Here is a 12635-nt window from a genome sequence, read left to right as displayed (position 1 = left end):
ACCCTGAAGTAGCCTATTCAGGCCAACTTGATGCAGAAAAATAAATATCACAGCTTGATGCACAAGGTTCACTAAAGGGACTGAACTTACTACCGAACCCTCCTTCAGGAGGGGGACCAGCTTTATAAGACTTAGTCGAGCCTATAATGGCTACACAAATCAGGTCACATTAATAGTTTTTCATAGCCGTCTCGAAATGTTCTTATAGTTGTAATCTATTCCCTAATATCTTATAATGGCTCTAGTGTCAAGTTTAGGTTATAATACATCGATTTGACTTCTTATAGGTCACTAATGACAACAATATAGTATAACTTCTGAGAAGATGGTGATGGTTGTTACTTTTATTAATATGTTGTATAAATGCGATACAGCGTGGTCCTTCATCAAGCAGAAGATGTTGTCGTAGCTTGGCTGGGAGCAGCCGTTGCTGTTTGCGACGCAGTTGCACTGCCACTGGGCTCATCATCGTCTCCGGAACCACTACCGCCACCTTTGACAACCATGGCCTGAACAATTTGACCAGCTTTGTTAAATACAATGTTTACAAGAGCACTGAGCTCCTTGTACTCATATGTCCTCTGCGTGAGTCCATTTTGCAAAGTCTTCTCATCGCCAGTGAAGGTCATATTTTGCTTGTAGTTTCCGATAATCGAGCTGACAACATCGCTGCCCGTTTTTGTGACTTCTTGCACGATGTTTCCAAGGTTGTCAATGAGGAAATTGAGTTTCGTGTCGCCCTGGGTGATAGATCCAAGTAGACCATCCGTAGCGCCGATGACGCCTTCGACAATGTCGCCGACGGAGTCGAGCAAATTGATGAGAGCCGGGTTCAGATCGAGAGAAGCCAGAGTGCGGTTGACAATCTCGACCAAATGGCCCAAGCGAACGACGAGCTCAAGTTCAGCCTCTACATCCGCAATTGTGATGTTGACTTTGTCAATGCCGACTTGGATGCCGGCGTTGATCTGAACAAGCTTCGCAATATCAGCGTTGAGGTTGATGTCCGCATGCAGATTGTCGACGTCTAGCTCAATGCGGCCAACAGAGAGTTCTGGGACTTTGAGATGAACGTCGGGAGGACCAAGTGAGGAGTTACTTGACCCCCCTCCTCCTCCAGGCGCAGATGTCGGCTGACCCGTGCTGTCGCTGGTGGCATCCTCACTACCAGATGGTGAGGCTGTCGGGGGAATGGCGATGCTCTCTGCAGTTGTAGCTGGGTCTGTTGAGTCTGGTGTTTGGGCAATGCCCAGGCTGAAAAGGTGAGCCAGAATCAAAGGCTTAAAAATGGTGAGACGCATGTTGAAGTTTGGGAGGAATCTGTTTGGAAGGAGGTGATGATGTTCGATGCGCTATCACTCGAGACAATTATGGTATGTCGAGACATTTCTTGCTCATCGTCCACCGCCAGGTCTTTGATCATTTACCCCATGGCATAAAGTGGATCTTTGTCACACGGCCCTTGGAACCAGCGCAATTTCCCATTCCATCATAAGCGTTCGGCTCTATGAGCTTTTTGGGATGGTTATATCGCGGGTCTTATCCGCCCTTTAAGTTACAGGCAATAAGGAAACAGGATTTTCGGAACTGGAATGAAATTACTGATATGCTTTACGGGGTAATCGATCGAGATTGAGTTCATGCATTGACGCAGTGACAGGGGTCTGTCGGAAATACAGCCCTCTCAGGCCCAAGCAAGGCTTCTAATACGCCCATCACGGCTCCACTCATTGTGATTTCCCCTGCATCAATGAAACCTCGGAGGCTGGAGATCAGGGCCGGAACTTTCCTACCGGAGTTGATGCTGTTTCAAGTTCGCCTACCGTTGAATCTGGGTTATCCAACCAAGTTAGATTGAGTCTTATTCCACCGCTTTCAGCAAGGATACTTGGTAATTATTACAAGCTTGGTTGGGATGCTCTGTGAAGGAGGGTCGCTTGTGTTTGTTCTTCTATTCTACGACTTGCGCCCTTTCTGAAGGGCATCCCATTTTAGCTTGCGCAGCTGTCTCCTTCATTCTCACACTCCTTTTACCAAGAGCAAACTCAACCTCACAATGAAGCATCATTCACTATTCGGCGCTTTGGCTCTGGCCTCGTTTGTAAGCTTTGCTACCGCGAAAGCTAAAGGCGACGGCTACTATGGCTATCGCCTGAACCGTCGAGGCGACGATGAGTCCGCCATCTACGAGACTGAAAATACCAATAGCGGCATTGCACCTCTCAATGAGGAACCAGATGTATACCTCAACGCCAATGTCTCAGTGGGCGAGATCTCCATTGAGGTGCAGAACATTACGGCCAAAATCAACCTAGACGCAAAAGTCCTCAATCTACTGAATTTCAACGCCGGTGTCGATCTCGGGATTGATCGTGTCAAGCTCGGCATTTACAACGTCACAGCCAAGGTCGAGCTTGAGGCCCGTCTCGGTAATATCCTTCGTATGGTCGATGATGTTCTTGAGAGTATCGACCTGAACCCCATCATTGCAACCCTTGGAGATACTGTCAAGGACATTGTGGATGATGTTGGCGATGTCGTTGGCGGAAGCAGTGGAGGCAATGAATCTGGCGAAGATGCTGAGGCGTTGGAGAAGAGAGATCTCACTGCGCGTTTTGAGAATAATATTCTCTACTCCGTCAACGACTTCTCAGGGTCGACAAACAGGAACCGCGTCTTGACACAAGATGGCTTCCTATACGATATCTATCTGAACAACAACGGAGTTGAGAGGCGTCGTGAGGAAGTTGGGTTCTACAACAAGGACATGAAGTTCACTGGCCACAATAAGACAATCACTGGTGATGAAGGGGTGGAGTACGAGCTGCAGTACACGTACGCACCGTATCATGGGCTCAGTGCTTATTGTAACATATATACCGATCAGAGTGGAAAGGTGTTGAGAACAAAGATTGTCGCTGAGGCGGAGGGTGGAGGTGCTGCGACTATTGTGAATAAGGAGGAGGAGATTTAATTATAGTTATTTGGAGTAGTTTCAACTTTGCTGCTATATCAAGTTAAACTATAACGCAAGTCTGCCCGTCATGTGCCTCACAAATCTTGTGTTTATAAATGCCATCATTTTGTAGGACGAGGTGTAAAGACAAGGTGAAGGTTCGGGGTGGCCAGTGTGAACGTATCCATCTTGGACTTCAAAAAGCCCTCTTTAGTCTGGCCCTGACCAAGTCTCACATCGAATGCCCTTATAATATGTGCTATAACATATCTCACTTCCATCAAACCAAGCTGCTTCCCGACACAAGAATATCGACCTTCTTAGAGTCAGCATAAGTTCAGATGGATGGCAGACTTAATATTACCAATTGAGAAGGGTGCGTAGACTGTCTTATCTTTGGTCAACTCAGGTGATGTTGTCCAACGCTCTGGGATGAACTCTGATGGTCGTGCGAAATTGCGTTCATCTATTCAACATGGTTAGCTGCTTATGTACAGTGAGGTAGACGGAGAATAACCTACCCCGTTGAATTGTATGCATGGGAACCTGAACAATGGTATTGCCTGGTATGAAGGTGTCCCCCACCATCAGTCCCTGCGGAGGAGTGACTCTCTGCAAACCTGAGGGGACAGGCGGGTGCAAGCGAAGGGACTCGTCGATGACGGCATTCAAGTGGATGAGGTTGGAGAGTGATGTATGATCTGCGTGTTCTCTGTCCATAAAGTACTGGTCAATCTCTTCTCTCAGCTTGATGATTTGAGAGGGATTGGTCGCCAGCTCGAAGAGAAGACCAGTCAAAGTCGCAGCGGTCGTGTCACTGTAGTCTAGTAAGTCTCAAAGCGAATCTGGTGCCCAGAAATAACACCGAGTACATACCTTCCAGCAACTGCGATTAAATAGGCTTCGGCTTCAACATTGAGCTTTGCTTGGTGTGTCTTTGGATTGCGCTCGTACTCCTCGAGGATCCAAGCAAAGACATCGGGATTATCAGGCTTCATCTACTCGTCGTCTGTGTTAGTCCAGTCACCAGGTTGCTCAGAGAAAGAGGCGTACCTTTGATCGTTCCTCAACTTGACCTGAAATCCACGCCCAGAACTGTCGGTCCTCGGTATTGACGGCAGGGATGAGTTTCAGGATGGGGATAACCCATGAAATGTGGGCAAGAGCACCAACCATCTTCATTGAGCCATGCAGCGAACTCAGGAAGTAATGATTGACACCGTCACGTAACATGTTGAAGGACTTGCCAAAAGCAAGATCACCCATAACGTCGAAGCTGTAAAAGTTCAACCAGTCCGAGGCGTTGATAGTCGTGCCTTGCATCTCATTGAGACGATCGAGTAATTGTGTAGTATACTTTGTGACGCGAGGTTCGTAGTCACGTAGTGCTTTATGCTTGTTAGCTGGTGAATAGATGGGTATGCGAAAAGAGTAGCTCTTACATTTAGAGCTTAGGGCTCTGTCCCAGGTCTTTCGCCTAGTGCTGTGCTCCTTGTGGTCGCGAATCATGTGTAACGAGATACGAGGGTTGAGAATATTGTAGAACGGGCCTTTGGTGCATGGGGATTTGGCAGAGTAGATAGCATCGACCGCCTTTGGGTGTGTAATGGAGAGTTGTGTTGGTCCTAGAGGCGAAGATTTAGTTTGAGATTGGAAGCTGGAGGGGGAGATACTAACCCAATCTAACGAAATCACCGTATTGGTGATGGAGTTGCTCGACCTCTTCATACAGATGCGTGTTCTTGGTAGTGAGGTAGGTCGGATAGAAGTTTGAGACTCGAGCGAAAAGTGGCCCAGGGAACTTGTTCAAGGGATGGAAGACGACGCGATAAGAAAGGATGCTGGTTATAAGCCCGAGTATGTGAGCGCCTTCGAGCAAAAGGACGGATGAAGCCGAAAGATTGTTGCCATGCTGCCATCCTTTGAATTCAGCCAAGCGTAACAACCCAATAACAATGATGGGTAATGTAGCATAGGCCTGCAGGATTCGGAGCACAACGGTGTCCCATTCTCCCCTACGGTAGAAGAGAATGTGTAAGAGACAGCCACTGGCAAACGAGACCGCAAGGGCCTCGGGGCTTTTGGGCTCAACCATCATGACGTGGTCCATGTTGATAAAACAATGTGATGGGAATTGCGATTTGAAAGGAACGTAAGAGAAGGTTGATCCGGTCAATGCATGTGAAGGGGCCGTGGAGGACCATTTAAGACGAGGATCTCATACCCGTAGTGGTTATACAAGGGCTGGATCAGGTGAGCCAAGCCAAAGGTTGTTTTGTGGCATGAAATTCGGCCTCGGTAACTTCATTCGTTGCACTAAACTTGCTAAGGGGAAACAAACTGAGGATCGCAACGCGGGGTCATCCTAAAGGGCATAGCAGAAAGATTAGCGCGTTATGGAGAATTGCGGGGAATCTGGGGAAGACGGGACTGGATGCACTGGTGACGGTGCTCTGATATGTAAAATCAATTCGTGAGTGGTTCAATTTGTGCCGTTAACCGTGGGCCGTAAATAGTGTCTCACTAACGTGGCTTAGACCGAGCTGCCGCATGCACCCAACAACTCGCAAGTGAGCACTGGCAATGATACGCAACCAGCTTGTTCGTTTTGGGATACCTGGTCCCAGGCCACTGATGTTTTCAGCCTCTGAGAGAAGGGAAGCCGTAAAAGGTACTCTGAAGCTGAGTTGCAAGACTATCAGGTCGGAGTGGTTTGTCATACACAACATTATTCTAGGTGATGAAACTAAGATTTGGATCTGATTCATTTTGTAGCTGCCTGTACAGTGCGTCTACTTGCTCTTCTTGATAAAATATGTCTTGGAGTTGCAATATCCTCGCAGCCCATCAACACCCCATTCACGTCCTAAGCCACTGTTCTTGTGACCTCCGAATGTAGCTTTGGGTTCAATAGCTAGATGCTCGTTGAACCAAACACTGCCGACATCAAGTCCATCAGCAATACGCATCGCAAGCTCTTCATCAGCCGTCCAAACTGAACCTCCCAAGCCCATGTCGCTTGAGTTGACACGGGACAAGACCTCGTCTACCCCAGACCACTTCAGTAAAGGCACTACTGGCCCAAAGGGTTCTTCGGTCACGATCTTGCTATCATCTGGCGGGTTATCCACAACGGTAGGTTGGATGAAGTACCCTTTCTGCAGACCCTCTGACATGTCTCCGCCCTTCAAGACAGCGAAATCATTTTTTGCTATGTCATCGAGGTGCACCTTGACACGCTGAAATTGGAGTTCATTCTGGACTGGTCCCATGAAGATGCCATCTGCAAACCCGTCGCCAACTTTGAGCTGTGATACATGCTTGATGAACGAGGCCTTGAAAGCGTCATATATGTCTTTATGGACATAAATCCGCTTGACAGCAATGCAGATCTGACCCGCGTTCATAAATGCGGCCACTGCAATTTGTGAAGCGGCGTTCTCTATGTCTGCATCTGCACAGATAATCGCAGCATCGTTGCCTCCCCTGTCTCATGTAAGTCGGGGTGTACTGGGAAGGGGGATGCAGGCCTTGTATACTTACAGCTCTAAAGTAACCCTGGTCAAATTCTTGCTTGCGCTCTCCATGACCCTCTTGCCCGTGGCTGTGGAGCCAGTAAAGCTGATTTTATCAATGCCTGGGTGGGCTGTCAACATGGGGCCTAGATCATCGCCTCCGCTCAAGACCTGCACAACGCCAGGTGGGAAGAATCGCTGTGCAAGCTCGACTATTTTGATGCCACAGTAGGGTGTGAAGGGAGAGGGCTTGACAATAATACAGTTGCCTGCCATCAGTGCTGGACCAAGCTTTCCGCACAGAAGCATGATGGGATCTTCAACAACCAGTTAGCTCAGAGCTTGCAGACGAGATATCGAGACATACAATTCCACGGGACTATCGCGGCAACTACTCCCAGGGGGACATAACGAGTCGAGATGCGTCTCTCTGGATCGTCATCTACCTCGTCCACGGGCATATCAAGCTCACACGTCCCAGTGAGCCAGTGAACTCCACGGCCGATCTCATGGTCGGCAAACATAGCCTATAGCCAACATATGAGTCTCTCGAGGTGAACAGTCTAATAAGCGTCTTAGACTTACAGGCTTTCCCTGCTCCGCTATAAGCAGACGCGCGAATTCTGCTTTCTCTGCCGCGAGCGCATCTGCCAAGCCCTTGATCTTCTCTTTTCGAACCTCAATAGGCGTCGTTTTCCAACTTTCGAATGCAGAGCGGGCTGCTTGTATAGCATCCTCAACGTCTGTTTGGGTTGACACAGGACAGTCTGGCAACGCCTCGCATGTTGAAGGGTTGATGCCATGACGTGTGGCGGCAGTACCTCTGGTTTGGCCATTGATGATGTTGGAAAAGGTTGAGAAATCCATGTTCTCCGTATAAGTAGTGACAGCCATTCTGGCTTCCTGTAATTGGTGGATGTGACAGCTTGAGGTGTGTCTCCTACTCAAAGAACTGCTTTTGGAAGATTGGTATCAGACTGTTTATGTTATATGCACATCACTTCTGCCTTGAGGCTTGATATAAGATGTCTTTACACGTGCAAAGATTTGCCAAGGTATTTACCCCGCGTTTCACATCCACAATGAGTTAGTTGCATGCTATCACGAGGCTAGAATATTTGGGCCGGTTGGCTTGTTATTTCTGCCGAGGGTTTTTCGCATCGGCTGAAGGTAATCTTGGGGATAGAATGTTTTGCTAGCTCTATTTAGGCTAGTCATGTTGTGGGGTATTTGTTCAATAAATCATCATGTGTACCTGCTCACAGTGATCAACATCGGATTCAAGCTTAAACATATCATTATAACAATTATGAACACCAAGTTTATTGCAGCGTACAAGCCTCGAGGCACTACGCCAGACTTGAGACTGGTAAATGGCTCTGTACGGGCAATTCGATCCAGTGAACTGCTTATCCGAGTTGTCGCTACTGGCATTTGTCACACTGACCTCATCTTTGCCACTTGGCCGGCCGACCAGATCCCATATCCAAAGGTACTAGGACATGAGGGTCAGTTTTACTTCTTCCTTGTCTTTAGCGCCATGATCACTGAAGTTGGGGTTTAGGTGCTGGTGTTGTGGTGGAAGCAGGGACTGAGGTTACCAAAGCCCGCCCAGGTGACTTTGTCCTTCTCTCATTTCACAATTGCAAAGACTGCCATGACTGCAAAGAAGGTCATCCGTCCTTTTGTAGCAAGTTCGTGGAAATCAATTATGGCGGTGAGGGTGCAACATATACAACAGAGGGCACCGACTTGCGTGGCAACTTTTTCGGTCAGTCGTCGTTTGCTGAACTGGCAGTTGTAAAGGAAACATCCGTTGTGAATGTGACCAACATCATCAAGACTGAAGAGGAGTTGAAGTTATTCGCGCCAATGGGTTGTGGATTCCAGACGGGTGCGGCGACGGTTGAAAACGTTGCCAGAGCGAATGAAAAAGACAGAGTCGCAGTTATAGGCCTTGGTGGTGTCGGATTGGTCTCCATAATGGTAAGAAACTATGTTGAACAGCATGAAGAACAAGCTGATATCTTCCAGACAGCGAAGATGCAGGCCTGCCAGACTATCATCGGCATTGATCGTGTACCAGAAAGACTAGAGTTAGCCAAAGCTCTTGGAGCCACTCATGTCATCAACACGTCCGATGAGAACATTGACATGCAAGAGGAAATAAAAAAGGTCACTGATGGAAGAGGTTCTAGCATAACGATTGACACAACCGGGAACATGGGTCTCATCAAAGCAGGTCTAGAGGCTACTTCCAACAGAGGTCAACTGATCTTTATTGGAGTACCACCACTCGATGCCACGATGGATCTTCATCTGGTCACATTTATGCAGGTATGGCCTGCATACGATTCTTTATCTTTACAAAGCTAATCCAGGTCAGACCGGGAAAGTCATTCGAGGAACCATCGAAGGTGATGCCATCCCTGATGAGGTATGAGCTTAATCATTGCAGACAGCAGTCCAAGCTCTGACGTGCATATAGTATCTACCCCGAATGGTACAGTGGTATCGGGAAGGCAAGCTACCAATCAATAAGCTGATTCGCTTTTATAAGGTATGTCCCTCAATTATTGGTAGGGAGTCTGCACTGACAATTTTGTATAGCCAGAAGATTTTGAGACTGCTTTAAATGACATGAAAAACGGGAAAACAGTGAAGCCAGTTATTGTCTGGTAGTTGTGATTTCAATGCGCCTATTGGTTATCTTGTATCTACTATTACTTTCTCAAGTTGCAGGTATGGTTACATTTCGAGATGTAACTCTGATGGAATGCTCAACATAGTCAGTTTTTGTCGGGCTCTCTACTGCTACGAACGCATGAATTGATTGGTTGGAATTGACCCTCGGTAAAAAATGCGCGGTTGTCAAGTGTGGTGGCTGATGTAAATCTTGTTTTGGCACATTGACTTACTTCATTAGGACGTAGCGTTGGTTGACAAAACATGGCCGAGTCAGAGCGCATGGACTCTGAGTCAATAGAGTCGAGTCAACCCTGCCAATTACTGCATTCAATAGAGTAAAATGCTTCGTACCTTGACTGATGTTTCCACTTCCCCGCGTTTTACCCCGCGTTCAGATCCTCTTCTCTCTGTTGCCATCAGTTAGTTCCGAAAGGGAGATCTTGCGTCTTGCATCTCAACTAATGGCCCAAAATACATCATCATCTTTATCAAAACGATATCCAGAGTCCACAATGGAGGAGGCAATGTCTCATGGCGCGAATCCTCGACGTAAGCGAGCCAGCAAAGCCTGTGTAGCTTGTCGCTCTCGCAAAGTCCGATGCGATGTCACCCATAGACCGCATCAGTGCACAAATTGTGCCCTGGATAACATCCAATGTGTTGTGAAAGACAGACGCACCAAATAGTAGGCTCTCTGGGCAGCCAAAATCAGCTCAAGCTAACATGAGCAAGTCGAAAACGATCTCCTGTCGTTCTCGAAAAGCAGCAGCGGACACAATTCAGACACAGCTTACAGATAATCTTACCAAAGGACCCAAGCTCTGCTGCGTCGGATGACATGGACTCCCCAAACGATCCATGTCTAGAGCCAGGCCGCTCAGTGGAATGTGGCCCTGAAAGCCCGTCCATGTGCTTCGAGGCTCTTTGGGATCAACCTGAAATAGATTTCCCTGCTGAACGACTGATTCAAGGTGCAACCGAACATCGTGACAAGGAACCTGAAGTCTTTGACATGGTTCTAAACCAGCGCAAAGATTCTGACTTTACGATTGTCTCGGACAACTCTCGGGCTCCTCAAGCAGAGCCAAAGCCAGCCCCAAGCTCCGAGGCAACGATCTCTGGCCAATCACATATTATATACTCATACTACTCCTTCCTTGACCTCGATATCTCTGGTTTATTGCCTGATGATATAAACTACCTCGAAGCCCAAGGCTGTTTTCGAGTCCCCACTCCGGAAGCCTTGGATGAGTTTGTTCAAGAGTACTTTTTACATGTTCACCCAGCGCTTCCGTTGTTGGATGAAGCCTGGTTCTGGGCCATCTATTCAAGATCTGCACGGGGCAGATCAAATCTATCTCTTTTCGTTTTCCAAGCCATGCTATTTACTGCATGTAGTGTATGTCACGAGCTCTTGGTACATCTTGAAACAGAATTTGCTGACTTTTTAGTTCCTACCATTTTCAACCATCAAAAGTCTTGGATTTGCTTCAGTACATAATGCAAGGAACACATACTACCGTCGCAGCAAGGTAAGTTCACTATGGTCGGCGAGTCGTGCTGGTAGGTGAATCATGACTGACCTGAATTGCAGCTCTTGTTTGATCTTTGCAGTGAGAGGAACCTTGTGTCCAGTGCGCAGGGGGCGCTTTTGCTATCTTACAATGGAACAATGAAGGACCAAAAACGTACCAATTCAATCTGGCTCTCAACTGCAATCCACTTAGCTCAGGCCGCAGGTGCAGATCAATTCCATACCAGCCTAAATCCGAGTTTGACATCGGTAAATGAGCTGAAACGACTGTGGTGGTGCTGTATAGTACGGGACCGAATACTGCCTCTTGGGATGCGACGACAACTACACATTACATCACTGGATGTGGCTCACATCAACTACTTGCCTACCGAGAAAGACTTTTGGCGAGAGATTGACGGGTCTCAGGTCTACGCACCACAAACCAAACGAACGCTAGTCCGGTTATTCATCACGCTGTGTGAGCTGACTGTTCCGCTCACTGATGTCATCAAGATCGTTTATCCTACAGGCCGCTTGACTGATATCCATTCCCCAGTTGTTCATGATGCCCAAAAGGGACGGGATTCACTGGAGTCCTGCGAGGCTGGCTTGGAAGCTTGGTTCGAAAGGGCAACCATCCAGTTTCCGACGCCTGCCGGTATCATCACTCGCGAGGGGTCTCTTGTGTTATACACAAACTTACTCTATATATACTATTAGTAAGTATCACCGCTCAAGTATAGTCATATATTTGGTATCTAACTGCCCAAAAGCGCTGCTTGCTTCGCACTTCATCAGCACAAGGCCTTTATTATCAGCCAGGAACAGACCAAAGCGACTTCAGATCTGCAACAGACTAAGAGCAAAATCGAGGATGCTGCCCTTGGCATCACAGAGAACCTGAAAGAGCTTATCCAACTGAGGTTAGAAAGGTTCTTGCCAATTAGCATGTCAGTTAATGCCTGATTTATTATTTGCTATTGCTGATAATCTGTTTCTAGCACTGCATATATCGCTGTTCCTCTGGTGCTACATATCCTTGATGTAAGACTTGCAAAAAGGCCACTACAAATAGCCCAGAAGCAAGGGAAGCTTAATGTTTATGTTGAGACTATGAAGACTATGCAGAAACTCTATGATGGAGTTGATGATGTTTGGACTTTTATCAGAACAGCAATGGATTATGCCACGATACAGGACGCAGAGAATGAAACAAGTTCACTGAATGGTTCCTGCATTGACGCTATTGGAGGTCTGGGATCGAAATCTCAACTGACAAAAGACAACGATTATGCCAACGACTGGGGTAATGTCCTCGTCATGGAACCTGTTCTATACTTCCGGCTTTCTCGAACCATCGACCACTCATTAGCTCTCGGGCGATACTCCGAGGACTCTACACTTGGCCTCGCTGCACCTCATGCGCGTCTACCTTCTCCTAGGCTCTTTACTATCGACATAGGTTCCCCCGAGCAAACTGTCGATGACACCGCTTGCGAGCACTACGAGGCGCCAACAGATGATGCTAAATCACCTGAGGCTGGCCAAGATCAGTTTTCACTAGGACCTCAAATGCTGGATGATATGCATGAGTTTGTTACTTATGACTTTGGAATGGACGATATGCAGGCTCCGATAGACTTTAACAGGTCTGAGCGATAGGCTGGAGAAACTGATAGCTTGATTCTATATTTAATCTCAATCTAATACTTAAGGCTTCTTTCTATAAATAGCTTATATCCTCGTATTCTTTAAGCACTAACACCAGTGCAGTAAAGATCTCCAAGCTTCATTTTGTTCTAGGTTACCTGATTTGCTCTGAAAGTGCCAATGTGGATAAGACAAAGCCGGCTAACTTCCCTAAAATGGATTCGTTTCGGCATTGCCGCATGCCGCACAGGGTAGTATATTAATACCTTGAAATAAATATAAGAGCATGCATGTCATGCCAGACTTAGCA

The 12635-nt window shown here is 47.3% G+C and overlaps 6 protein-coding genes across 6 annotated transcripts; 3 read left to right on the top strand and 3 right to left on the bottom strand.

Moving 5' to 3' along the window:
* Positions 1–386: 386 nt before the first annotated feature.
* On the bottom strand, positions 387–1301 carry FMAN_13083 (uncharacterized protein; the record flags this gene model as incomplete). Its single annotated transcript, XM_041832510.1, has 1 exon — positions 387–1301. The coding sequence occupies one exon, from the start codon at positions 1299–1301 to the stop codon at positions 387–389; it is 915 nt and encodes a 304-aa protein (XP_041682965.1).
* A 755-nt stretch (positions 1302–2056) lies between these two features.
* FMAN_13082 (uncharacterized protein) lies at positions 2057–2974 on the top strand (the record flags this gene model as incomplete). Its single annotated transcript, XM_041832507.1, has 1 exon — positions 2057–2974. One exon carries the CDS (start codon positions 2057–2059, stop codon positions 2972–2974), a length of 918 nt encoding a protein of 305 aa, XP_041682964.1.
* A 104-nt stretch (positions 2975–3078) lies between these two features.
* On the bottom strand, positions 3079–5066 carry FMAN_13081 (uncharacterized protein; the record flags this gene model as incomplete). The annotated part of the gene is made up of 7 exons (XM_041832506.1): positions 3079–3272; positions 3321–3422; positions 3478–3773; positions 3833–3954; positions 4010–4344; positions 4399–4581; positions 4634–5066. 7 exons carry the CDS (start codon positions 5064–5066, stop codon positions 3079–3081), a joined length of 1665 nt encoding a protein of 554 aa, XP_041682963.1.
* A 682-nt stretch (positions 5067–5748) lies between these two features.
* Positions 5749–7365, bottom strand: FMAN_13080 (uncharacterized protein; the record flags this gene model as incomplete). The annotated part of the gene is made up of 4 exons (XM_041832505.1): positions 5749–6442; positions 6500–6788; positions 6839–6998; positions 7057–7365. 4 exons carry the CDS (start codon positions 7363–7365, stop codon positions 5749–5751), a joined length of 1452 nt encoding a protein of 483 aa, XP_041682962.1.
* A 415-nt stretch (positions 7366–7780) lies between these two features.
* FMAN_13079 (uncharacterized protein) lies at positions 7781–9153 on the top strand (the record flags this gene model as incomplete). The annotated part of the gene is made up of 6 exons (XM_041832504.1): positions 7781–7979; positions 8036–8457; positions 8506–8808; positions 8858–8908; positions 8960–9031; positions 9082–9153. The coding sequence occupies 6 exons, from the start codon at positions 7781–7783 to the stop codon at positions 9151–9153; spliced, it is 1119 nt and encodes a 372-aa protein (XP_041682961.1).
* A 518-nt stretch (positions 9154–9671) lies between these two features.
* On the top strand, positions 9672–12337 carry FMAN_13078 (uncharacterized protein; the record flags this gene model as incomplete). The annotated part of the gene is made up of 7 exons (XM_041832503.1): positions 9672–9844; positions 9892–10145; positions 10194–10558; positions 10611–10691; positions 10754–11394; positions 11449–11625; positions 11677–12337. 7 exons carry the CDS (start codon positions 9672–9674, stop codon positions 12335–12337), a joined length of 2352 nt encoding a protein of 783 aa, XP_041682960.1.
* Positions 12338–12635: the final 298 nt, after the last annotated feature.

Source organism: Fusarium mangiferae (genome assembly GCF_900044065.1).
Source record: "Fusarium mangiferae strain MRC7560 genome assembly, contig: FMAN_scaffold007, whole genome shotgun sequence".
NCBI classification, from domain to species: Eukaryota; Fungi; Ascomycota; class Sordariomycetes; order Hypocreales; family Nectriaceae; genus Fusarium; species Fusarium mangiferae.
Note: the sequence above shows the minus strand (reverse complement) of the source record. Positions and strands in the feature narration are given on the sequence as shown.